Source organism: Talaromyces stipitatus, genomic scaffold (assembly GCF_000003125.1).
Source record: "Talaromyces stipitatus ATCC 10500 scf_1105507295527 genomic scaffold, whole genome shotgun sequence".
Classification (NCBI taxonomy): Eukaryota; Fungi; Ascomycota; class Eurotiomycetes; order Eurotiales; family Trichocomaceae; genus Talaromyces; species Talaromyces stipitatus.
Window position 1 is genome coordinate 4223191 of NW_002990114.1, and position 23237 is coordinate 4246427.

Sequence of the window (23237 nt, forward strand, 5' to 3'; positions counted from 1 at the left end):
TGCCCTAACTTGACTTTTGTACCAGGCACGAACAGTCAGTCGTAAGATACAGATGTAGACAAAAATTAGAGCCTCATATTTTGAGTCGCGTTATAATCCAGGGATTTCCAGTGTAAGAGTCCTGAAAATCTATGACCACCCATATTGTACAACTACTACCGAATTAGCGCGTTGAAGAAGTTTGCCCTAAATATCTCTATTTTCACCCTGGAAATGCTGATCTCCATGAGTATAACTGTCTGTTATATCTTTTGACGTCTATCTCCCTGAGCCAAAGTCCGGCTTATACTCCTTCAGCCCTCCGGACTTCATCAACTCTCTCAGCGCCATCGTCGCATATTGACTCGATCCCAATTGAAACTTCAACACAACAGCTATTTTCTTATCAGTTGAGTCATCAATTGCTTCGGCATTGTCTTCATCCTTCTTCTTTGTATCCAAGCCCTTCAGTCTATCCAAGTCTGTGCTGACAAACTGCTCGTCGTCCTGAAAGTAAGCTTTGACATTATAAGAATAGACCGGACCTGGTCTACTAAGTATCTTGCGGTAGCTACCACTTAGACTGACATCCCTCCATTTGCGACGCATGTCGAATGGATCCAACCCTCCCCCACGCTCACTAGCCATGAAATTCTTGTAGAAATCCGTCAACTGGTTTGCCGGATACACAACATCATAACCCGGAAGAGGAAGTACAACATCGAAGATTGTATACTTCCCGCTAGCAGCTTCTTCAGCTGATAGCGGCCTTGCACGAATGAAAACATCATCAAGTGCATTAGCTCTATCCTGAGCTTGAGCTTCAACAATGACTTCGCCGTCGGCATCGATGACGCCGTCTTGAGCCGCAGTACCCTGCCACCTTTCCTGGTTGGAAATGATCAAATCACCCTCCACAACCTTGTCGCCGTAAAGACGCCAGCGTTCACCGGCGGCAATATTCCAGACGAAAGATTGATAGGCATGCACGTACATCAACCGCAGGTTGCGCGGGATACTCTGCAGTGCGCCGAAATAGTCGTTATTGCCGCGACCAAGGAAACGAATAATACTTGTTTCAGCAGAAAACTTTCTTGGTAATTTTTCAAGCGCATTGTTGACGTTGTTGGTTGTTCGGTAGATATGGATTGCTTCAGCTCGAGCCTTGTCATCTGATGATATCAATGGCCCCTCTTGGTCATTGTCCGTGTTTTGGGCTGCTGAGAGAGTTTGCGGCGAGAAATGCAAAAGAGCATCCACGGCACCCTTAAAGTCACCCCGGAGCATTTTGAGACCAACCTCGTGTGTGCCTATTGCGAAGGTACCAAACCTCTGCATACCATAGTAATTCAAATAACCGCGCTCACGCAAGTTAAACATGGCTTTGCCGACGAGTTCTTTTGCTTCGCTCACAGATACTTTACTCGCCTGGCCCGCACTATCAAGAAATTGACAATCTCGAAGAGTAATGACAAATTCGTTACCCTCAAGATCTCCAAGATCCATTCCATGAGTGTTGTACTCAAAATCGCCCACTGCCGCATTTCTTAGGATCTTGTTGAGCCCAGCAAGACGTTCCGCCACAACCTTGAATACACAAGCTCTCTGCACAGTGACACCTCGACGATCTTTCGTCCCTGCAAATTGGAATCCCTTGGGATGCATTTTCAAATTGCGCGCAAGGAAAGAAATGACTTCCATTGTATCTTTATTCTCCTTGTAAATAGTGAAATGCAGATATTGCCCGCCTCGCTCCTCCCAGCCAGATCGGGCAGGTTTTTGAGTAGGTTCTCCTCGGAACCCTCTAGCAGATTTTTTATGTCTATTTGGCGCAGCACCAATGATCATAACATTTTCTGCATTTGTCCTTGATTCCAAAAGCGAATTGAAAATGCGTCGCAACGTCATATGCATCTTGGTTCGCACATCTTTATCGTCCACAGTAGCAGCTTCGACCTGACCGAATTTCTTGGGTGGCTGGTTCGGTGAAGCAAGGACACGCGCATGTAAGTCGATAATTTTCGCAGCGGCTTCCGGTCCGAATAATTCCTCAAGTTGTGCTCGGTCATCGTCTGACAGTGAAAATTCAGGTTTCTCGGTGAGATTCTCAGACCCAGGCGTCGATTGAGTTTTATCGCTGGTAATTTGTTCCTCGGATTTTTGCTCGGGGGCGTCTTTCACAGGTCGCGATTGAAGCGATTGAGGCACATTCAGATTTTGCAAATGGAGCACCTCGCCCGATGGGAGGATTTCGTTCACTAGGAAATCTGTATACCTACAATTAAGTCAGTTGATGGATCACAACAGCAAATGACATTATAAAGTACCTCTTCTTGAGTATACCCTCAAACCCAGGAATATCCGCACTGACAAACTCTGTAATTCCGACGTCGACTTCCCTCGTCGCTTGAGTTGGCGAGCTTAACTCAACATTGGGAACTGTGACCACAGCCTCGTTATCCTCATTCTGGGGGTTGTCAATCTTTACCCGCTTTCGCGGAGATTCGACAATCTCTTCTCTTTCCATCCTGACGGTAATTGCTCTAGAATGGAAGAATGATGAAGTTGAAAAGTTTCCAAAAAATGATTGTAAATTGTTTGCAGAGATTTGACCCTGTGATGCTGATTGGTCCTGAGAATGAGTTCCCCGTCTGTTTCCACAAACGGGTTAGCGTAGTTAAACAAGTATAGAGACAAGAGATGTCAATTTCATCCAGATAACGTCTTATATTCAGTCAATTATTGTTTTCTGGGTGAATTATGTTCAGCTGATTTAATTCCAAGAGCACGTTTACTGCGAGTGTGTGGTATTCTATGATTGAGACACTCTGCGGTATATGTATATATCGTCCCTAAATTTAGCCCTAACTCTTCAAAAGCACCAGCTGGGCATCCGGGCACTTTGCAACCATGCATCAAAAGAATCGAGACAAACACCTTCCAGGTTGAACAAAGGCCTGACCAGATATTCGATCTGATTGCAAAGATGGGCACTATAAAATCCAACACCTACTGCGAGGATATCAATCCTCTCCTCTCCACCTCCTCAGACATCGTGACTTGATACTCAAACCTCACATCCCATCTGCCAACGACATATTGACTCTACCAAAATCCAACAAATACTTCTGAGAAATAGGAGACAAAAAAATAGCAAAATGACCCGCCCAAAACACCAACCCCTCTTAACCTCTCAAGCAACCCAATCCTCCCTCACAATTGCCACAAACCTCCTCCTCCGCTGCGAACACTTCTTCCGTTCTCTCGCATTTCTGGAAAAGAGCACCTCAGACCCCAAAAGCCTCCTGCAACAAATCCAATCTCTATGCAGCGATTTCCACGAAACGCTCTTCATCATCGATCAAACTCTATACAAACATAGAATGGAGCACGGCAGAGCCAAACACAGAAAAGGAGAAGAAGAAGATGACGATGATGAAGGCTATCGCGTCCTCTCTGAAATCAACGAACAACTCACTGACTACGCGTTTCTGGTTGGTAAGAAGATCCATCCTTGGGATGTACCGTATGTCTTTCTTGAGTCGACGACAACGGCAAAAGTACTAGTTGAGAGACCGGCTGAATTCCCACCTGCGACTTGGAGGAATCGTGAGTTACGGGGCACGACGACGCCACTTGCTGGATTTCCGCTTGAGGGCTTGGGGGGTGAGATTACTGAATCTGGGCGAGAGTGAAGCGGACTGCGTCAATGGGCTGGAGATGTATCATCGGCTCGATCTTGGGGATATGTGGGCAAATTGAGTCCTGACATATCAACAGTTCACTAAAATGGTCAATTCGAAGAGAATGGAAACAAGCCATCCCTGAGCACTCCACCACTGAAAGAAATAACACTGGGGAAGCAATAACTGTATTCTAGACAGATCATTTGAATGCTTTATGACCTGACAAAATTTTCTCATTTCATCTACCGCAGCACCGCAGGTACGTTGCTTGCCTTACATAAGAATACATGAAATATAGTCCATTTGATACGGTTGGAAAAGAATAATAGGATATTCTATGCATTGAAATAGAATCAAACATCCAAGTTTTATATTCTCATCTCTAATTTCTGTACATCTCCCCAACTCACTACCCTCACCTAACAGCTCAAATGTCCAGAGACAATCAACAAAGACACAAGAAACCTCGAACATCTGAATCTCACGCCCCTCTACTCAAAGACAAGGAGTAGTGCAATATCACAAATGGAAGACACCCGCAGATGCCGCGGGGGATAAAAAGAGAAGAGTAAGAAAGATAATTCGCTCATTGATGATATGGTGTACAGGATCTCTGTACAAATCTGGTTGATAAACATAATATAAATAAATAAATAATTGGGGAATCTGGGATATAAGAAAAGGGTATCCTGTAATCGAACAGAAGATTGTATGACTGTATGAGTTCCCATTTATGGAGAGCAGGGTAAGAGAAATATAATGGATGAATGAGTATGGATGGTCATGGAATAGGAAATGCTTGCTGCGTTGATTAAACAACGAAAGGATCAGCGATATCGAAATGACTTTCGCGCTAGTGGTGACGATGCTGTTTGAGACATTGCTGCTAATGGATCTCGTAGACGTCCGCCACGCATCGGTGTCGAGGAACAGTATACACATATGTACACTGGAGGTAAGTTGGCTCGGTCGAGACCAACACATTTTGTGTGTAGCCAATGACTACATGATTCACTAACCAGATGTTAGCTCTAACGTTTTTTGTCCTCTTCGAATATTGACAAGAACGTACCACTGAATCATAAGATGGCCGCCATTGTCCAATGACTTGCAAACACATCGCGTACCACTACTAGGATTGCTGTGCCTGTCTGAACCCGGCGTCGCCAAATCAGGATCCGTAAGTGTAGTAGGCGACGTGGTAGGGTCACCAGAACCCAGATCAAACACTGAGTGTATACCCGGTGGTGATGACCGTAGGTTATGCATCGTTTGTGAACCGGACATTCGTGCTTTCATAACATTACTACCTGGAGCTCGGCCGATTGTATTCCTCCCTCGTCCCTTGAGAACCTGTCTCAGGGCATGTTGTGCGTCTCCTGTGTCTTCGTCTGGATCCGGGAGGGTGCTATCTGTAGAAGATGACTGACGCGTAAAGCTGGCATTGGTGATTGTCGCAAACCGTTGAGGAGTATTTATCCAATCGGATGACACTATAGCAGATTGAGGTCGTATCGGCCGTGACTCTGCCCATGGTGATCGACGTCCAGAAGCCGACGAGCTGCTGATGGTAGATGCAAAGGAGCTCTTCGAGTTGGGTCGTGATATAGACCCCGTCCGACTGACCTTGGGCTTCGTAAGGGTTGACGCTGGAAATGCAAATGAATGGTGTGTGCTATGGAAAGCAGAACTGTCAGAAAACTCAGCAGAATCGGTTTCGCTCTCGGTAATTGATCCGTCGATATCCATTTCAGAGATTGGATCTGTCAGACCAGTAAAACCACTAGACACGACTTTTCCTGGGGCATCTTGAAGTTCCGTCTTTGCACGCCCATCCTTGTCAATTTTTAGGATTAATGACTGTGACCGGGTTGGAACACAGGCCGAGCTTGCTCGTGGTAATGATGGTCTCATGGCTTTGACGGGAGATGAACGGCCTTTAGACGGCGTTTTCTTGATGCCACTCGTCGATGCCAGACTGCTGGACGACTGCTGACTCTGCTGCCGCGACTGTTGTGTAGCTGAAATAGCAGTTGTCGTTTTACTTCTAGCCAATCCAGGACGAAGAGTTGGTGCAGCTCGCGGCGTAAAGCCCTCATCCTCATCATTGACCTCATCATCCGAAAAAGCTCCAGCCAGGGGTTGACGGGCACTTCTGCTTGTTGTACGGCGTAGTTGCTCCCTTTTGGCTTCTTCAGTTTGGTGGTGATACGGCTGTCTCTTTGTAGGTCGAGAAGCACTCATCGGCTGTGGCATCGGCTGTGGCGGACCGAATCGTCGAGCAGGTGAGCTCAGAAACAAGCTAGGATCTTCGGTCTTTGTGATTGGTACTCGAGGGGACGCCGAGAAGGGGGTTGGAAACAGAGCTGCATCTGCCGGAGCTGTTGACCCCATACCAAAGCTCATATCGGTGCCAAAATCAGGCAAGTCTAAAGATCCCTGTATAGTAGGAAGCGGAGGAACTTCAAGTGCCTGCACTTGAGACACAGCTGATGTTGTCATGAACGAGGGCCTGGTATCAGCAAAGGGGTCGTTTGAGACCTGTAACGGGACATTTCCCACATCCTGGTCGAGGAAGAGTTTCTGCTGTGGGAAAAACGGAGACGAAGTAGCATCGATATTGGAGAACTGGAAGAAATCGGGCGAATTCTGGAAATTGGCAAACAAATGCGGTGACGAGGCGATTATCCGACTCGGTGTCTCCAACTGCGTTTGCGTGACTTCAGACAGTTTCCTGGAACTCCCAAAGTATCCTTGTTCATCCGAATGCAAAGTCTTCCTATTTGATGTCCGTGTCGGCGGTGGTGTTTGGATGGTGGCAGCTGAACGGACTGAGTTGATTGTTCCCGGTCCTTCTTCTCCAAAGACACTAGCGGCAGTGGGCTTCGTCGACGGTCTTCGCTTAACGGTATCAGTATTCGCAGGTCCCTTTAGTGTAGCATTGGGCGAGGGATGCTGTCCGAACGAAGCATCAAGATCCTGTTGCCGGTGTTGCTGTAAACCATTTGAGGGAGTCCCGAAGACAAATCTCTGCGGAGTCTTAAGCAGCTCCGGACTTGAAGCATATGGATCGGCAGTATCCCATGTCACGCGAGGGTCGTAGAAACTCGATTCGAATTTGGGAGTTTGGAAAGAGGATTCAGCAAAGGCTGCGGAGGTCGGGGTTCTCGTCGGGGTCTGGGGCTCGCCATTGGAATAGCTGAAGCTAAAGGAAGCGATTGAATTCATTAGCTTCTTCATTGTCAATTAATAAATATGCAAGCGGCAGATGGATGTAATTCAATTGAATATAGGCATCTGAGGAGTTTGTTGCTGGACCGAGTCTTATGCTTCTTTGTATCAGAGCTACATACCTATGGACCGGACGATCCCAACTCATATCCGCAAAGATAACCCAGCAATCATAGACCCGAGTCTGTCAAGATTGATCGTCGTGGGGAGTCGACTAGAATGTGAGAGAAAGTGTTTTCAAGCACCGTCCTTCCTATAAGTCTATGTGTCTGGTTCGCTCCGGAGGGATAGCAGGCCTCACAGCCAAGCAATAGAATAGGCAGCAGGGTGGGATATCGAGGCCGTTAGTTAGGGCATGACGGTCGTTTCCGATGAGATAGTGAATCGACGGTGTGTGTTATAGCGAGTCGAGTGTTGAAGGAGAGGCGGTCCCTTGACTGGAGCGAAGGAGGGGACGTCGGAGGAAAGAAGGGCGAGCAGGAATGTCCCTCCTTGCCGATGCAGCGGCTAGCAAGTGGACTGCTGTACTGTATGAATTATTGATTGTATTATTAAAGAGAAGAGAAAAGAGTAAAAGCAAATACGAAGAGAGTTGTAGAGTAAGTAAGTGGGAAAGGAAGGGAGAGAGAAGAAAAAGATGACTTTGCAGAAGTGTTTTCGTTTTTCTGTCTTGGGAATTCAATTATGGATCTTGGATTACCTAAATATTCATGATTTATTTCCAGGAATTTTTTTTCTTTGGTCGGTACCTTTTTCGAGCTCCACTACTGCTGCAGTGATTATGTACAGGGATCCGCCATGATTGCTCGTATTGAGTCTCTCAAATTCCAAGGCACTATAAGTAGGTCCTGCTACTAGGATGAATGATTCCGCATACACTATAGACTATACTGTGCCTGCTGCAAGTCCACGCTTCGTGCCGACCAAAACTTCTTTCCGCGAGTACGTATATGCAGGAGAATGCCAGAGCCTCGGACGGAACAAGCAGGTGAATTATGTGATAATCAAGGTCTTCGTTGCATCGAATCGGAAATTGACTAGCGTAATCAAGTTTACTTACTTAACTAGTCAAGATCGTGGTACAGTCAGCCACGGCAAGCTGAGGGGTATCTCCAACCTATTGCAGCACGGAGTCCTCCGTCACCCCGATACTCTGGAGGAGGAGACTTCAAATCATACGGGATTCTATTCCCGTACTCTGAAAGATGATATACTCATACCGAAGACACCTCTCCTATGCTCCGTCCCTAGGTAACTTCTTTGTCAGGTCTCGTGAGCGAAGCGGAAGACGATTCTCCAGCCCTGCCGTGCCCAGACCCATCTATTTAGGCTTCGTGCCTAGTTTCAGCTGAGCTGTTCATCGTATCAATCGGCAATACAGTTAACTTTCTAGGAAACATAACTTACTCATCAGTGACATGCAGGTGCAGACATACCTAGGTAGAAAGGTAGAGTCTCATGCTTCCTCCGCCTTGTGTAAATATCCGATATTCCACTAGTAGGTGTCTGATCGCGGTGTCTGGCCTTAACGGAGAGGACCATGACTCGTTAGCCAGGTTACAGATTGTATTGTAAATTGGCCGAGAGTAACGATCGGAGCTCCTGGCGTGATTTCCGCTACTCTCCTGAGATCTGATGAGAACTGATGAGAACTGAAATAGAAGCCTCGTACCAACATGAGAGATATCTTCAGCGGCATTGAAAAGGGGGATGTCTTCAGGTGTATGTAGTAGTTTTAAGGTCTAAGTGTCTGACGTCACCGATGCAGAAGATCACGAGAATCATGATTTGGCCGCACTAGAAAGTTACCCTTTATCTCTTAGTCTATGCAAATCTATTCAGTGTGCTCGAGACTAGACGAAGTTAAGAGGCAAAGATTCTTGGTGGATTCTTGTTTGCTGAAGCTGGATAGAAACTGACTGCGCCACAGAACCACAAGCCACACCTGCACGTGCCCAACACGTCTTTTTGTGCCCGCGTGCTCCTTCCTTCTTTGGCCATATTGAATTGCTTCAATGTAGAGCATCATGTCTTTGGATCATGCGTCCTCGTCCACCTACGGCCAAGAAGAAATCGAAACGTGCAAGAGCAAGATGGAGACATAAAACAAGACGACCAAATAATAATCTACCAAATAACGAGCATGAAAAGGCGAGTCCTGCTCAGACAAGCAATCATGTCAATTACTGACTATTGCTGACTGTTTGCTACAGACATGCACCAAATCCACCCCCATGCCAGAAGGATACATCTTCGTTCCCAAAGGCGATCCATACATAACGCGCAACTGCAAATCTCGAACCAAAGAAGCCGGTAATACCATCTACATTGTTTACGTGCGTTCCTCCTCCCCCTTATATCGACCTAGGGTATCTTAACACTTCAGTAATGAACAGGACAACAAACTCAACCACCAACTCGGGATCCGCATCCCATCCGCAATACACACCTCCGTCCTCCACTCCGCGACCCAAACAGCCGCCCACCGCGCCCTAGCAACACACAACCGCGACATACGCACCAACCTCAAAGCCCGATCACTCCTCCAACTCACCTTCCCTTCCATCCCACCCACCTGTCTCTCCAAGATCTTACAGCATGCATTCCTAAAGGGGTCTGGACGAGTAGGTCGAATATCTACCCGACCAGATGAGAAAAAGGCTACCTTGGCGGTGGAGGCGCATGTTAGGCATGAGCATACGGAGTATGAGAAGCTTATGAGTGAAGGGGGGATGAATAGGGAGGAGGCGAGGGAGGTGGTGTGGAAGGAGGTGAAGACGATTAGGGATGGATGGGCTAAGGGAAAGGTTAAGGAGGCGGAGGTGGAGGCGATTGATTTGACTTGATAAAATCCCTCAGTTATGATTGAAGGCGATTTTGGTGAGGAACCTGTCGTATGACAGTCTGAAGGATATTCAGATGGTACATTGTCTTACCCCGGAGAAAGCAATTCACTAGTAGCCTCTAGCGACTGACGAGAATTGACCGATTAAAGAATAAATTGATTATCGAAGCTGTACAGTAACGACAAGCCAGTCAAAGAATATTACAAAAACTGTATTAATACAACGAAAAGAACCCCCGGAAGAGCGAACGAACAGAAAAAAAAAACGAATCTCCGGGGAAAAAGCGAACTCGAAACATAAGGTAGCCAGCTACCCCGTATTACTGTCGTACATAGTCATCATACACCTACACCCAAGTTCAAGTCAGAGGTTACTTCTGACGAATGCTGCCGTTCACGCCATGCGCCCGTCGTGAAGCTGACCTAGTAGCTCGAGGGATAATCTTGAAAGGCGTCTTTTCTTGAGTCGCAAAATCTTCCGATGCAGCATCTAATGGCCCAGGCTCCGATTCGAGAACTCGATCAATATCCTCTCCATTATTCTCCAGTCGTTCGCGCTCAACTTGCTTCTCGGCAGCGATCCGGGCACGTTCATACTTCATCTTCACTTCTCCCTCCCAGCGAGTTCCCATGAACCGATCCCAGAAGATAAAAAAGGGTTGCGAGAAGTTGGTCTTGATTCCCCAGCTTTGGTGGTGAATGTCATGGTAGGCCGAGTTGTTGGATGTGATGAGTTGAAGTGGGTCCCAGGGGAAGTGATAGCCGCAGTGATCGTCGACGGTTTTGATGGTGGACATGGTAAAGAACCACATTGCTTGACGAGATGTCAAGCCAGTAACGATGAATGCCACACCGGCTCCCGCAGTGTCCAGCAAGAATCCCTCCACGGGATGGTTGTACAAAGCGCCAAAGGCATAAGGCACATAAAGTCGATGATGGCGGGAGTGGAATTTGACTACACAATTAATTAGTACATCGCTTAGAGATATGTCGATAGGAACTCACCATAAAGCCAGCGATTGAGATGCATCGCCCGGTGCCAGAAGTATTGCCATGTATCAACAATCAAAATAGCAATCAAGAACTGCAGCCCAGGGATAAACAGGCTGTATATGAAGCTTGCCAAAGCAAGCTCCCACCCAGCAAAAGCCGGCGCAACAACTTCAACCCCATTGTCCAAAGTCAAAGTCTGCCACAAATCCGGATACACACCCCCTGCTAGAACAGCAGCCAAAGAAGGGAAACCAGACAAATTCTTAGCCAACCCCACGGAATCAATACCCACCAAGCCAAAAAGACTCGGCACCAATGTCTGGAACACGCGAATGCGTCTCGCCCAAACTGCAACATCATACGCTTCTTTACCCGTACACTCTGGCGGATCAAAATACGAAACACTGAGTCCCGCAATCGTCTGAATCACCTGCTGCAAAATAACATCTCGAACGACGTCAGCGCGAGAGACATGATTCCGTTTCAGCAGCTCAGCGGGTGTGTGGAGTCTATATTCCGGGAACCAATCGTAAACATCGATGACGTGAAAGATCATGGATACGGCCCAGTAGGCGATTACTGGCAGCATCAGGGAGAGGACATTATCGGGGATGGGTGCGATGAGCGGCTCCCGAGGGGTTAACGTGTACGACGGGAGCGGGGGCAGATCGGAGACGAGGGTAGAGTTCGCCATGTTCAGGATTATAAAGATATGTAGGTTCGAATATTATGTTTGATAGGATCAATCGGTAATCGAGGAAAAGGCTGTAGTTGTTGTTTAGCGGTAGATTGCGAGGTCGGGAAGTTATGGTGGAGTACGCTAGGCCGACGGATTCAGTGATCAAGTCACTGAGTGTAGAAGGAAGGGGCGACGGCAGCCCAGCGGTGCAAGGATGACAGGGCAGGATAGTTGATACTGAATAATTAGAATAGGAGAGTGGAAGTAAAGAGTCGAAGAATGAAGAATAAATATTGATTCGCCTCTTGACCCGATAGACTGTAACGCAAGATCGATCGATGGTTGCTTGCGTAAGCTCCAGGCGCTGAGTCACAGGAGACCATCAAAGCAGATAAGAAAGATTATAAAAAGGATTGACGATTAAACATGCGGTCATGGTACGATATACTCTCCCACGCCGAAAGAAACAGGGGGCTTTATACGAGTCGATAAGAAGTCGTCGCGAAAGTTCAAGGATCAAAATTCCTGCCCATCCGACGCTTATCTAATCAGCCCCTGAAGAGGGAAAGCTCACACGCCAGAGCCAATCAGAGAACAGATCGGGTGGCGACACTCGGTCTGTCTGTTCCGGGTCCGAGCACACCATGAGACTGTTCAGTACATATATCAGGAGATGGAGAGCTCTGGATACAGGTGAGATTGAGGCATCATATGGCCTCACATGTGTCTTGTAGACAGGTTGCATCTATTTCATTTGGCTGACGTGCTGAATCAGGCCTTGTACCTCCCCTCTGAGACGTGAAATGCCAGTCAGCGTCTACTGTACGCTGCTCGGTATGTAACTCATCTGCACTCTCTATATCCTTACGATCCATATTCAAAATGTCATCAATTGCGTCTACCGTCCTGTACAGATCACGAAGCAAGAGAACCCGACGCAAATTAGCCTGCTCATCGGCATCTAAATTGAGGATTCCGACTTGAATCGCAGTTGGACGGACACTGAACCGGTCAACGGTTGGTGCTGCGTCACGCGAATACCTCATACTGCCACTACGCGGGGAACTACCGTTGTCTGCTCCATCCGAGCTGCCAAGCTTCTCTGTTGCTGGGATGCGGTACCAAAAGACCATTTTGGACAGGATCAATGTGTATACAAGGAGTAGATGAGGACATTGTGCGCAGGTGCATCATCTTATGAGTTTGTTCCAGCCTTCAAGAGCAGCTTTCTTTTATTGGCGGCAAGCACACGGTCGAAAATGGGGAGAGAACTAATTTGGCGTATGTGGGATCAGAAGAACACGATGGAAAGCCCTGATACATATTGCATTGAGTTGAGTAGAGAGATGGGGCTTGGGCTTCACAGTTGTGCGTGCTCTCAGATAGCATATAGCAGTTGATGCAAGAGACGATACTTTTGCAGGCTCTGGTATTTGAGGGGCTCCAAAATTCCAACTGCCTAGTTCCCCAATACCTATTTCAGTGTTGAGAACACCATCAGACGGCCACGAAGACAGAATATCTGTATCGTATTGTTGAAAGTTCAATTGAGACCCATCTCCTGTTATTAACAGCGCGGAACCAGCCAGTAAAGACTCCCACCCAGTCGAATCTACCAAATTCCTAGTCATTGTAGGAGCCTTCCTTGGCGCTCTGGGTCCTCAGCTGCAATTGTAGCCATCTTTTTCCGCTCCGATGCCAATCTCTGTCGCCAGGACTGTCTTCCATGTTTGCGCGACTCGCTGTACGAGCATCTCAGTTTGGTTTGTATGCATCGATCACAGGCAGGATGTTTCTTGTCGCACCGCACTTTGCCGGCTGAACATGGATCGCATGCTGTACGGAAGCGGATATTCTGGCCTGGTTCTGTTTCAGTCATATCTGCCAGATATGATAGCCTAGAGTCATGCCCATACGTAACTGAGCAGAACATGCACTGAGGAGATCCATCTATAGATGGTTGACAACGGTATGAATCTCCATGATTATGTGAGCCTGGGCCACTATGACAGATCGGGATAGTGGGTAATATCAGACATTGGACATCGTTCGCACACAGCACGCATGCAATTGGCTTCAGTTCTCGAGAATATATAGACACATAAACAGCGAATAGGCAATTCTACCTATCAGCCTGTCATGTCCAGGATAGGACTAACTGAAGTAGAGAAAGAAAGGGAGAACAGAAACAGACGCACTAACCTAAAGCAGCATAGCGCCGCTCCCCCACCTGGGCAGCCAAAGAGAGGCGACAAAAACTTCACACAGGCTAACTTTGCCCCTCTACTTTCCTCAGCCAGAACTTCTTTTTCTCCCCTTCTCCAGAGTATCCTCTGTCAATACTCCAGCCTCTTTTCAGCAGTCCTTTCTTTTCTTACGAGTATTCGCGTTTCGCTTCTTCAAAATGATTATCTACAAGGTTCGTATATCTGTCTATGATTATGGATATATTAAAAAGCGGGGTTTATTTTTTTTCTTTACTTTCTTGCCATTGATAACCCCGCGACGCTGTTACTGTCAACATTGCAACAATAAACCATCTCGACTAACTCCTATGATATAGGACATCATCACCGGAGATGAAATCATCTCCGACACCTTCAAGATCGTCGAAGACGGCCCCGTCCTCTGGACCGCCGACTGCCGCAAATACATGAAGGGATCCGAAAACTTCGAGCTCGAAGGTGCCAACCCTTCTGCTGAAGGTGGTGATGAAGAAGAAGGTGGTGAGGGTGGGCAGGTCATGGTTCACGATATCGAGGATCAGTTCCGTCTTGTCTGGTTGAAGACTGAGGAGGGCATGAAGCCTTCCAAGGATGCTTTCAAGGCTCACTTGAAGTGTAAGCTCCCTTCTCCCCTCTCTTTTCGGATTTGGAAGGTTTGAGGACAAGGACTAACGGTTTGTAGCCTACGTCAAAGCCGTCAACAACAAGCTCAAGGAAAAGGGTGCCTCCGAGGAGACCATCAAGGAATTCCAATCCGGCGCCGCTGCCGCCGTCAAGAAAATCCTTGCCAACTACGACAACTACGATGTCCTCATGAACCAGTCTATGGACCCCAACGGTATGCACGTTCTTATCGACTTCCGTGAGGACGGTGTCACCCCCTTCGCTACCGTCTGGAAGCACGGTCTCGAGGAGATGAAGGTGTAAATTCTCTTATATATTCTTATATCTTCAAAAATATAAGAAATTTATATCTTGTCTTCCTGTCACACAAAAAACACGATTCCCACACCCCGTTTACTTTTTCCTCGCTGTCTTGCTTGTCTACTATCGTCAAGTCATGTCATGTCTATCCATTGACGCTTGAAAATATTTATGTCGCCACGAAGAAATATGAATAGAAGACACAACACTTCTTCAATAAAATTTCCTTGTATTTGTAGAAGACTAGATATCGCCAATAAAATTATATACAAGGAGCAATATTTCCAGGCTGAAACACGCAATAATCATTCATTGATACTGCCACGTCTCAAAATCTCGCCATACATCGCCCGCAACCGGCGTCGTTGCCATCTCATTCCCAGCAGCAGCACCACCACCACCACCGAATCCAATATTGCTAGCATTATTCTGATTATTCGTACTCGAATGATCAAACAGATCAACCCCCAGATCATTATTACCAAACAACCCAAACCCCAACCCACCAGCCACAGGATCCAATTCAATAATTTCGTCAGCCATGGGTATTTGTTGTCCGAATACGGCGTCCCATTGGTCCCAGTCAAAGCTTAAATTGGGATCCATCATCGATGGCGGTGTTGGTGCGGAGGGTGCGTTTCCTGCTCCTGCTGATGGACTCGTGGCCACTGCTATGCCGGAGGTGGTTTGTGCGGAGTCTAGGGAGAAGTTTGTTGTAGCTGTATTTGTGGGGGAAGAGGAGGATGGAGATGTTGCTGCTGTTGACATTATGGGGTAATTCGGGGATGGTTGGTTGGATTGTCGGTATTGTGGTTGTTGCTGTTGCTGTCTTTGTTGTTGGATGAAACTCTGAGCGTTGGAGAGAGGAGTTGGACTGGCCACCACGGATCCAGTTGCGAGATTGGCAAGAGCCAAGGTTGCATCAAGACTTTGACTATCAAGAGATGGGCTTGGTATGAACCCGGTAGATGGTGATGGCATATTGGAAGGTATATTGGTGAGTTGTGGTGGTGTCGGAACTGGCATGGGCACATTTGAAGATCGAGGTAACATCGTCGCAGACGGCGACCTGGGGGCTTGGCTTTGCGATTCCTGTCTCAAGGACGAAACAACAGGATTAGGCAAGACATGATTCCTGGTCATTTCAAAAAATTTTCTATTGAAATCTGCCAGCTGCGCATCACCAGCAGGTTTCGTTCCAAGCGGCTTTGCTGTATCAACCGGTCTCCTTGCGTGAGAGGATCGATGCGTCGGTGTACGCTTGACATTTTGACCAACCCCAGCTTGGATTTGAGCCTGCTCTGTCCATAATTGTTTAGGGTTGAGGCCGGCTTTCTGCCATGCCTTTTCTCGTAAGCGTCTCATCATGTCCCATGCCTCTCGTCCGCCGTCTTTTAATGGTCGTGCTGTAGTGACACCATCTTCTCCACCGACAACACCTCCGTCCGGTCCACTAATCGAAAAGATCTTGTCGATGAAAGCCCTTGATCGCAAAGCTTCCGGGCTGTTGGGTCGTTCGTACAAATCAATCAGCATGATCATGGTAGCGTGCATGGGTTGATGATTTCCTGGCCAACTCCACTGGAAGGGCTGAAAATCAGGGTCCGTTGCTAATGCGATAAACTTCTCCATGAAGCCATGGCAGTGTCGTAGAGCACCTTGACGTGCTGTAGGCCATATCCGGCTTCTCGCATTCTTGAGGAAAGGCTGATAAGCAACACAGAAAGCTTTGTCGAGAAACAGAGAAAGAAGAATTCGCGCCCATTTATGGAAGGCTACGAGAACTGGAGTGTGATATTGCTCTGAGCAGCCGCCAGGACCGTCATCCGGTAGCAAACCTTGCTCAATTCGACCCTGAGGTGCAGACAGCGATGAGTTGCTAGGAGAAGCATTTGACTTGACGGAATTCGGGTGCTGTGCAAGTGGAATGCGATTAATGAGTGAATTTAGCTGAAACTGAAGATCCACCAATATGGATCTCAATTCTTCCATGTCACGTCCTGTGACTGGTTTCGTTCCTAACTGAATTTTCATAATCCTTCGAACAGCTCCTGGAATCGGTTAATAATTGGTTGACAACGTGCTTCTCGTTTGGTTTATTACTTACGTGCCATTACGTACTTCCCTCTCGCGCAAAGATAAAATACGTTCACCATAGAGTTACCACCACACACAGTCGGATCATCAGGATTATCTGGTGGCCTCAAATTACTTTCCACCAGCTTGGAATACTGTTCGGCTTGCGGAGTTCCTAACAGCGTATCCTTCACTTCACTCGTCTCACGCACATCCCAGTAGCTCTCGTCGCAAACCAAAGGGGGTAAGCCAGACGACATAGAAACCACTCCATCCATGTGAATGATATGCCACCATATTCGTCTTCGGGTCTCGGCTTCACTGGACTTGATACCAAACTTGGCTGGATCCCGGTGAAGGCCCATTGTTTGAGCGACTCTCAACACAGTGCTGATAAAAAGACTACTCGCCAAAGGTTCCTCTTCCCGAGATAGGATTGTGCGCGTAATGAGGAAGGCGACTAGCCCATGTAGAGAAGGATTTCTTGGAAACGAAATTCTATCAAGCCAGGTGACCACATGTTCATGGAGCGGATCACATAATTCAGAGCGGCTAGAAACATTAGGAAACTCCGCTTTGATTGTGTGAATAGAAATGGTGACAGATCCACCATGCCATATAGCGTAAAGCAATGGAATAAACGTAGTGTCCGGGCAACGTTCACCCGAATAACTGCTGTTCTCATACCAATCCCAGAACGCGTAATAGGATTGCAATATGGTAGGCGGATGTAACACTGGACTTATACCATGAACGCCGGACATGAACCCTTTATATAGGATATCGCTCTGCCTCCGAGTTGGCATATCTTCCAGCATGTATGCTTCGATATTCTTATCGAAGGCGGTAGGCGATTCCCCCGAAAACAAAAGGGCCCTATTCAAGTGATGGCTCCCGGTTGACGATCGATACCGTGGACGGCGATTGTCCGTTGGATAGGACGCATTTCTTGTCATGGGTTGGTCTGCCGAGATCATGATGGCATCAACATCATTGCCGGCATCGTTTGATGAAGGTACCTCGTGTGATTCGTGTTGTTCACGTAAGAGTTGATTGAGTTCGTTGATCTGTTCCTATCAGTCAAAAACTTGCAAATTGACAGCATGTATATCGTACTTCATCTGAGATATAAGCCCAATAAGTTGTTCCCACATATCTATACGAGTCAGAAAGAAGATCAGTGAAGATCGCATGCCTGAGCCTACCTTGATCTACCATCTTCAAGACTCAAATGTCCAAGATTCAACCCAACAGGATCCACCGGATCAGTAGCATTTCCTGCCGGTACAGGAAACTCATCCCCGCTCGAATCCGCCATACGACGAGGGCTAGTATCCCGAGAAATGGACTTATTATTCAATGCCGAGGCGTGCGAAATTGACGCTCGGGACCCAACAGAATTCTGTAGATCAACATCCTGACTTATTGTCTGCAGTTGCCGACTCATTTCTTCCACCGGCAGGGGTCCTTTCGCCTTGCTCAGATTCTCAATCATATTGGTGAGCTTGTTGAGTTGAGCAGCGATCGCTTGCGAGCCACCTCTTAGACCTGTTTGTTCCCGCTCACCCAGCATCATCTTGGAATCGTCGTCTTCTTCGCCCAGTGATCGCAACGTCTGCCGCCGCCTTTTGATTCCATGTTGATTGTACTCGTCGTCAACATCAACGTCGCCATTTTTCTTTGGTGTTGCAGTATCGTAGACACATTCAGACCCGTTTTTCATGCAATTACCGCATATCGGATGTATCTAATAATTGGCAGTCCAGCAGTTAGCCTTTGAACAGCTGATTCAGTTCCAGCAATGAAAGAATCTACCTTGTCGCATTTGACCTTTCTCCTACGGCATGTGTGGCAACTGTAGCTTGCGCGATTTCGGGTTATTTGTCGTCCACCAGCAACATGATTTCGACTGGAGGACGACCGAGCTTCGAAGGTATTTTCAGACATGGCATATTAATGCTTGCTGTCTAATGTGAAGCGCGGCGCATGGCGTTGAATCGGTTGTTGTACAGAGCACCTCCGGAGATTCGGAAAGCTTCGAGCCACGAAGTCGTATGTTCGACTTTTGAATTCAGGTCGTTATCATAAACTCATAATCAGTTCATCGCTCAATGTCTATGTCGTGCTGATCTCGTTCTATTCTTCAAGAGGTGGAGATGACTACTACTGATGCAGTGGGGGAAGCAGCCCTCAAATGCGGAGTCTGACCGGCTATATGGGCCGCGCCTGATTGGCCAATGCCACCGGATCTTGTTCTTCACACATGAGGATTACAGCTTCTTTCTGATTAAATTCTCAAGAATGAGGGATTGTAAAGTATTATTTTATAGCCATATTCCATATACAGCAGTAACATGTCGTATCTGCAATGAGCCCTATGATATCACGAAGGAGAAACAACACCCAACGCCGGTATCATGCAAAGTCGTAAAGCTAACAACCGGTATATACATCCGAACAAGAGCCAAAACAACTAAATCAAGCCTTTCCCTTTTTCTTTTCCTTCTTTTTTTTCGGCTCACCAGCACCAGATGGTTCTCCCATGCCCATCAGACCAGGAGGCATACCTGGAAGAGCTGGCATCCCGGGCATCCCGGGCATTCCTCCGAGTTTCTCCATTTCGGCCATGGCGTCCTTGAAAGGATTGTCGCTCACACCACCTCCTGAATATGCAGGGGAGTGGATGGGTAAGATCTTTCCAATCTTCCATCCTCGAGGGGCTGCGGGAGGATCAGGAAGCTTGTCTGGCATGGGCAAACCGTGAATGCGTAGTCGGAAGGGAGACTTTTCGTCAGTGGGATGTGCTTGTAAAAATTGTGCGACTAGGTTTCGAAGATGGTGTTCTACCATGAAACAAAGTAAATTAGCACATTAACCAGGAAAAAATCCACGAATTGAAGAGGCCGTACTGTTCTTGACACGCGGATTCAAAAGATTCCCATCCTCATCCTTGAGCTGAACTCGGACACGACCTGGATTCGCCCAATCCTTTGGATGCAACTTCTCCGGCTCAAAGCCAACTCTCAACCCCAGCTGTTGACACGCATCGAGAATATCCCTAGCAAGCGGGTTCTCCACTGCCACTTTGCTAGAAACTTGTCTTCCCTCTGTGCGCGTACGAGTCTTATCAAAATAAACGGCGTATAAGCAGTGGAAGTGTTTGGGTATCTCCTGTGGTGGTCGTGGTTGAGGTCTCGCTGCCATTCCTGGGGGAGGCATATTCCCCGGAGGAGGGTGCATTATGGACGGAGAGATGATGTGGTCTGCGGGCAGATCCCCGGAGGGAGCGACCTCCTCTGGGTCCGAGTCAGAGAGCTCTTCGACTTGAGCTTGGCGCGACATTTTGTGGTGAGAGTATAAGCAGTCGAAGACGTAGGAAGAGCAGGTCTGATGCTGACATGATTGCTTTAGTGCGTGCGAAATCCATTTTGGTGGGGTGTATCAGTATGGTAATATTACACAATCAATACAGTAAATACGGAGGAATAATACAATTCCTCGATGACTTCACCACCTGAACAGCATACACTGCATGATATTGACAATTCATGAGTCAGACTAGAGGTGTGTTCTATCAGCAATTTACATTAATAGAACAAATCAACCATCAGTCTATCCAAAGCGTGACAGTTTATGGCCGATCACGGCGATAACCACCAATCTCATCCTCGGCATCTCAACCTCTATCTCGGCATGCCGACTTTGCCTTACCTAGGCATTCAGCCTATCTCAGTCTGTGGAGTCCATAGGCCAAAGCGTGTCGTTGCCTTGAGTATATGATCTTCTGTTCTCCCTTCTCGCCTTTTCAATATCCATCATCATTTCTACTACTGTCCATGTTGAGTATAAAAAGCCAAAGCGAGAATGACTCCATCAGCCGTCCTTCATCGACACCTCCACCAAGCACCCACTCTCGCCCTCTCCGGCGAAGGAAGCTACATCTCTCTCGAAGATGGAAGACGAATCCTAGATGCCACTGGCGGCGCCGCCGTATCTTGTCTTGGTCATAACAATGAGCACGTAAAACAGGCTATGATCGATCAGATAAATCAACTCTCATATTGCCATACTGCTTATTTCTCCACCAAGCCATTTGAGGAACTAGCATCATTGCTTATTGAGTCTACTGGTGGAAAGATGAGCAGAGTATATATCGTTGGGTCCGGTAAATACAAAACTTTTGTTCTTAAATGTGGACAGGATTGACAAAATGAAAATGCAGGATCTGAAGCAATGGAAGCAGCAATGAAACTAGCGAGACAATTCTACTTAGAAAAACGCAACCCAGAACCCCAAAGAACAAAATTCATTGCACGCAATCAATCCTATCACGGAATAACCATTGGCTCCCTATCCATGGGCGGCCACAAGTTCAGGCGTGAATTATTCGAGCCGATCTTACTCCCCAATGTCTCGCACGTTTCGCCTTGTAATCCTTATAGAAATCGTAAGGACAGTGAGTCGGATGCGGACTATGTTGCCAGGCTTGTGGATGAATTGGATGCGGAGTTTCAGCGTCTGGGACCGGAGACGGTGTGTGCTTTTGTTGCTGAGCCGGTTGTTGGTGCGGTGAGTAGAATTCTTGCTTCTAAGCTTGTAATCATACTGATGAGAATTCAGGCAATGGGATGTGTCCCTTCTGTGCCGGGTTACTTCAAAGCCATGAAGGCCGTCTGCGAGAAGTACGGTGCCCTCTTTATCCTTGATGAAGTAATGTCCGGCATGGGTCGCTGCGGTACCCTGCACGCCTGGCAGCAAGAAGACGTAGTCCCCGACATGCAAACTATCGGCAAAGGCCTGGGTGGTGGCTATGCACCCGTGGCAGGTTTGCTCATTGGCGACCGGGTGATCAAAACCCTGGAAGAAAGCACCGGTAGCTTCCGGCATGGCCATACGTACCAGGGACATCCAGTATCCTGTGCAGCGGCCTTGGCTGTCCAGAAGGCCATTCAAAAGGATAACTTGGTCGAGAATGTGAGAGAGATGGGCATTGTCTTGGAAGAAGAACTACGTAAACGGCTTTCGGACCACCCTCATGTAGGCGATATTCGAGGAAAAGGATTGTTCTGGGGCGTAAGCCAGCTCTTTCCTATGCTGTCTTCATTCACTGATCTCAGTTATATGTAGATTGAATTTGTCCGCGACAAAACAAACAAAGAACCCTTTGATCCAAAATCACAACTCGCATTCCGAATCCAGGATAAGGGACTCGAAGCCAAACACAGCATTTCGCTGTACGGCGGCCAGGGCACGGCTGATGGGGTTTCTGGGGATCATATATTACTTGCGCCGCCTTATAACAGTACGAGAGAGGAGATTGTGCGTATTGCGGAACTTGTGCAAGGTGTTGTTGAGGATGTTTTTGGTGAGTTGGATGATTGAATTGGTTATTCATACGCTGGCCTGTCTATCTTTAACGTAGTCTGAATTTTCTTAACAGTCTGGTGACATGCAATCTTGAGATTGTGAGGAAGAAAAAGACAGTGGCATTCACCTCCTTAATGTCTACACTTGACCATACTCTAGAATGAGAGGGAAAAAGGATGATTGTGGTGTGGACCTCATCAAAATTCCGCATATAGCGAAATTGAGCAACTTCGTTTACCAGGGACTTCTGCTCTATTGCTCGTGAATGTAGTGAAATAAGCATATTTGGAATACAAATTTGCAGTATCAACGATAGTATGATGATAAATCGTCAGCCTGCATAGATGGCTCTATCTAGCAACGAGAAACGAGCTGCACGGCGTACCCAATGCCGAGTAACACTGTCAGATTATATTTGTAAGTCACCTTCCTACTCGCATTCTTCATGGTACTAAAACACAAAGACCGCAAGCTAGGAATAAAAATCCCGCCTGATCAAATCCGATTGCCATCGCGACCCTCAGACCCTTATGTTTGGTCATATCATTCTTCGAAAGAGCATCTCTTTAGTGCGTCTCTGAGCCGTGGAACAATAAGCATCCACGATGAAATTTGTAATGAGCTGGATCACTCTATTGAAGTTGTTCATAGAGGTTCGCCATCCGAAAATGAAGAGGCTCATCGAACGGTTCAACAAGTGGTACGTCCTTAGATGCGTTGGATAGCAGAAGATTTCTAATCACTTCATCAGGCGGATCTGACGTCGTCAGATGACAGTTTTGTGGCTCAGATACATAGACTTCATGACGAGAAACAGCAATTGGAGAAGGAATTACAGACCGCTCGCGACACATCAGTGACATTATGGAAGAAAAGAAAAATTTAATGTCGCTACTTGACAAGTCAACGCAGCAGGTCGTCCAGTGGAAATCCGTTCTGAGCATTATCAAGATTTTGCCGTGGAATTGACAAGCTGCTAGGAAATCTCAACGCGAACGTCTGCCGTCCCGATGACTCAATTTGCGTGGAAAGTTTGCGTGGGCCTCAGAGGTATAATCCGTGCCATTACCTCTCGAACTTGCTGTAGATTTAGACCGTGTCTCTATCGGCCATTTCAAGAGATTGTCAGTGAGTGCAGGCTATGGATAATGAGTCCACAGCTAAAATTTGATCCTCTTATGTGCTGGTTATCAGAATATCATTTCAAGCGAACGTCGCCGGCATTACACTTA

General features: G+C 47.2%; 10 protein-coding genes across 10 annotated transcripts, besides 2 other annotated features; 4 read left to right on the forward strand and 6 right to left on the reverse strand.

The window, feature by feature from the left end:
• Positions 1 to 258: 258 nt before the first annotated feature.
• TSTA_095790 (pseudouridine synthase TruD/Pus7, putative) lies at positions 259 to 2506 on the reverse strand (the record flags this gene model as incomplete). Its single annotated transcript, XM_002479248.1, has 2 exons — positions 259 to 2254; positions 2307 to 2506. 2 exons carry the CDS (start codon positions 2504 to 2506, stop codon positions 259 to 261), a joined length of 2196 nt encoding a protein of 731 aa, XP_002479293.1.
• A 631-nt stretch (positions 2507 to 3137) lies between these two features.
• TSTA_095800 (uncharacterized protein) lies at positions 3138 to 3741 on the forward strand (the record flags this gene model as incomplete). The annotated part of the gene is made up of 2 exons (XM_002479249.1): positions 3138 to 3645; positions 3677 to 3741. 2 exons carry the CDS (start codon positions 3138 to 3140, stop codon positions 3739 to 3741), a joined length of 573 nt encoding a protein of 190 aa, XP_002479294.1.
• A 560-nt stretch (positions 3742 to 4301) lies between these two features.
• Positions 4302 to 4324: a sequence feature (AT_rich).
• A 168-nt stretch (positions 4325 to 4492) lies between these two features.
• TSTA_095810 (PHD finger domain protein) lies at positions 4493 to 7044 on the reverse strand (the record flags this gene model as incomplete). Its single annotated transcript, XM_002479250.1, has 3 exons — positions 4493 to 4667; positions 4738 to 6870; positions 7019 to 7044. The coding sequence occupies 3 exons, from the start codon at positions 7042 to 7044 to the stop codon at positions 4493 to 4495; spliced, it is 2334 nt and encodes a 777-aa protein (XP_002479295.1).
• Positions 7045 to 9130: 2086 nt separating this feature from the next.
• On the forward strand, positions 9131 to 9742 carry TSTA_095820 (uncharacterized protein; the record flags this gene model as incomplete). The annotated part of the gene is made up of 2 exons (XM_002479251.1): positions 9131 to 9232; positions 9293 to 9742. The coding sequence occupies 2 exons, from the start codon at positions 9131 to 9133 to the stop codon at positions 9740 to 9742; spliced, it is 552 nt and encodes a 183-aa protein (XP_002479296.1).
• Positions 9743 to 10112: 370 nt separating this feature from the next.
• Positions 10113 to 11428, reverse strand: TSTA_095830 (sphinganine hydroxylase Sur2, putative; the record flags this gene model as incomplete). Its single annotated transcript, XM_002479252.1, has 2 exons — positions 10113 to 10696; positions 10747 to 11428. The coding sequence occupies 2 exons, from the start codon at positions 11426 to 11428 to the stop codon at positions 10113 to 10115; spliced, it is 1266 nt and encodes a 421-aa protein (XP_002479297.1).
• A 692-nt stretch (positions 11429 to 12120) lies between these two features.
• Positions 12121 to 12546, reverse strand: TSTA_095840 (uncharacterized protein; the record flags this gene model as incomplete). The annotated part of the gene is made up of 2 exons (XM_002479253.1): positions 12121 to 12260; positions 12282 to 12546. 2 exons carry the CDS (start codon positions 12544 to 12546, stop codon positions 12121 to 12123), a joined length of 405 nt encoding a protein of 134 aa, XP_002479298.1.
• A 1271-nt stretch (positions 12547 to 13817) lies between these two features.
• Positions 13818 to 14565, forward strand: TSTA_095850 (TCTP family protein; the record flags this gene model as incomplete). Its single annotated transcript, XM_002479254.1, has 3 exons — positions 13818 to 13832; positions 13977 to 14253; positions 14321 to 14565. 3 exons carry the CDS (start codon positions 13818 to 13820, stop codon positions 14563 to 14565), a joined length of 537 nt encoding a protein of 178 aa, XP_002479299.1.
• A 306-nt stretch (positions 14566 to 14871) lies between these two features.
• Positions 14872 to 18585, reverse strand: TSTA_095860 (C6 transcription factor, putative; the record flags this gene model as incomplete). Its single annotated transcript, XM_002479255.1, has 5 exons — positions 14872 to 16613; positions 16670 to 17705; positions 17755 to 17794; positions 17844 to 18385; positions 18454 to 18585. 5 exons carry the CDS (start codon positions 18583 to 18585, stop codon positions 14872 to 14874), a joined length of 3492 nt encoding a protein of 1163 aa, XP_002479300.1.
• Positions 15361 to 15402: a microsatellite.
• Positions 18586 to 19116: 531 nt separating the features above from the next.
• On the reverse strand, positions 19117 to 19980 carry TSTA_095870 (signal recognition particle 19 kDa protein, putative; the record flags this gene model as incomplete). The annotated part of the gene is made up of 2 exons (XM_002479256.1): positions 19117 to 19481; positions 19548 to 19980. The coding sequence occupies 2 exons, from the start codon at positions 19978 to 19980 to the stop codon at positions 19117 to 19119; spliced, it is 798 nt and encodes a 265-aa protein (XP_002479301.1).
• A 522-nt stretch (positions 19981 to 20502) lies between these two features.
• Positions 20503 to 22020, forward strand: TSTA_095880 (aminotransferase, class III; the record flags this gene model as incomplete). The annotated part of the gene is made up of 4 exons (XM_002479257.1): positions 20503 to 20803; positions 20861 to 21207; positions 21259 to 21711; positions 21766 to 22020. 4 exons carry the CDS (start codon positions 20503 to 20505, stop codon positions 22018 to 22020), a joined length of 1356 nt encoding a protein of 451 aa, XP_002479302.1.
• Between the last annotated feature and the right edge of the window lie 1217 nt (positions 22021 to 23237).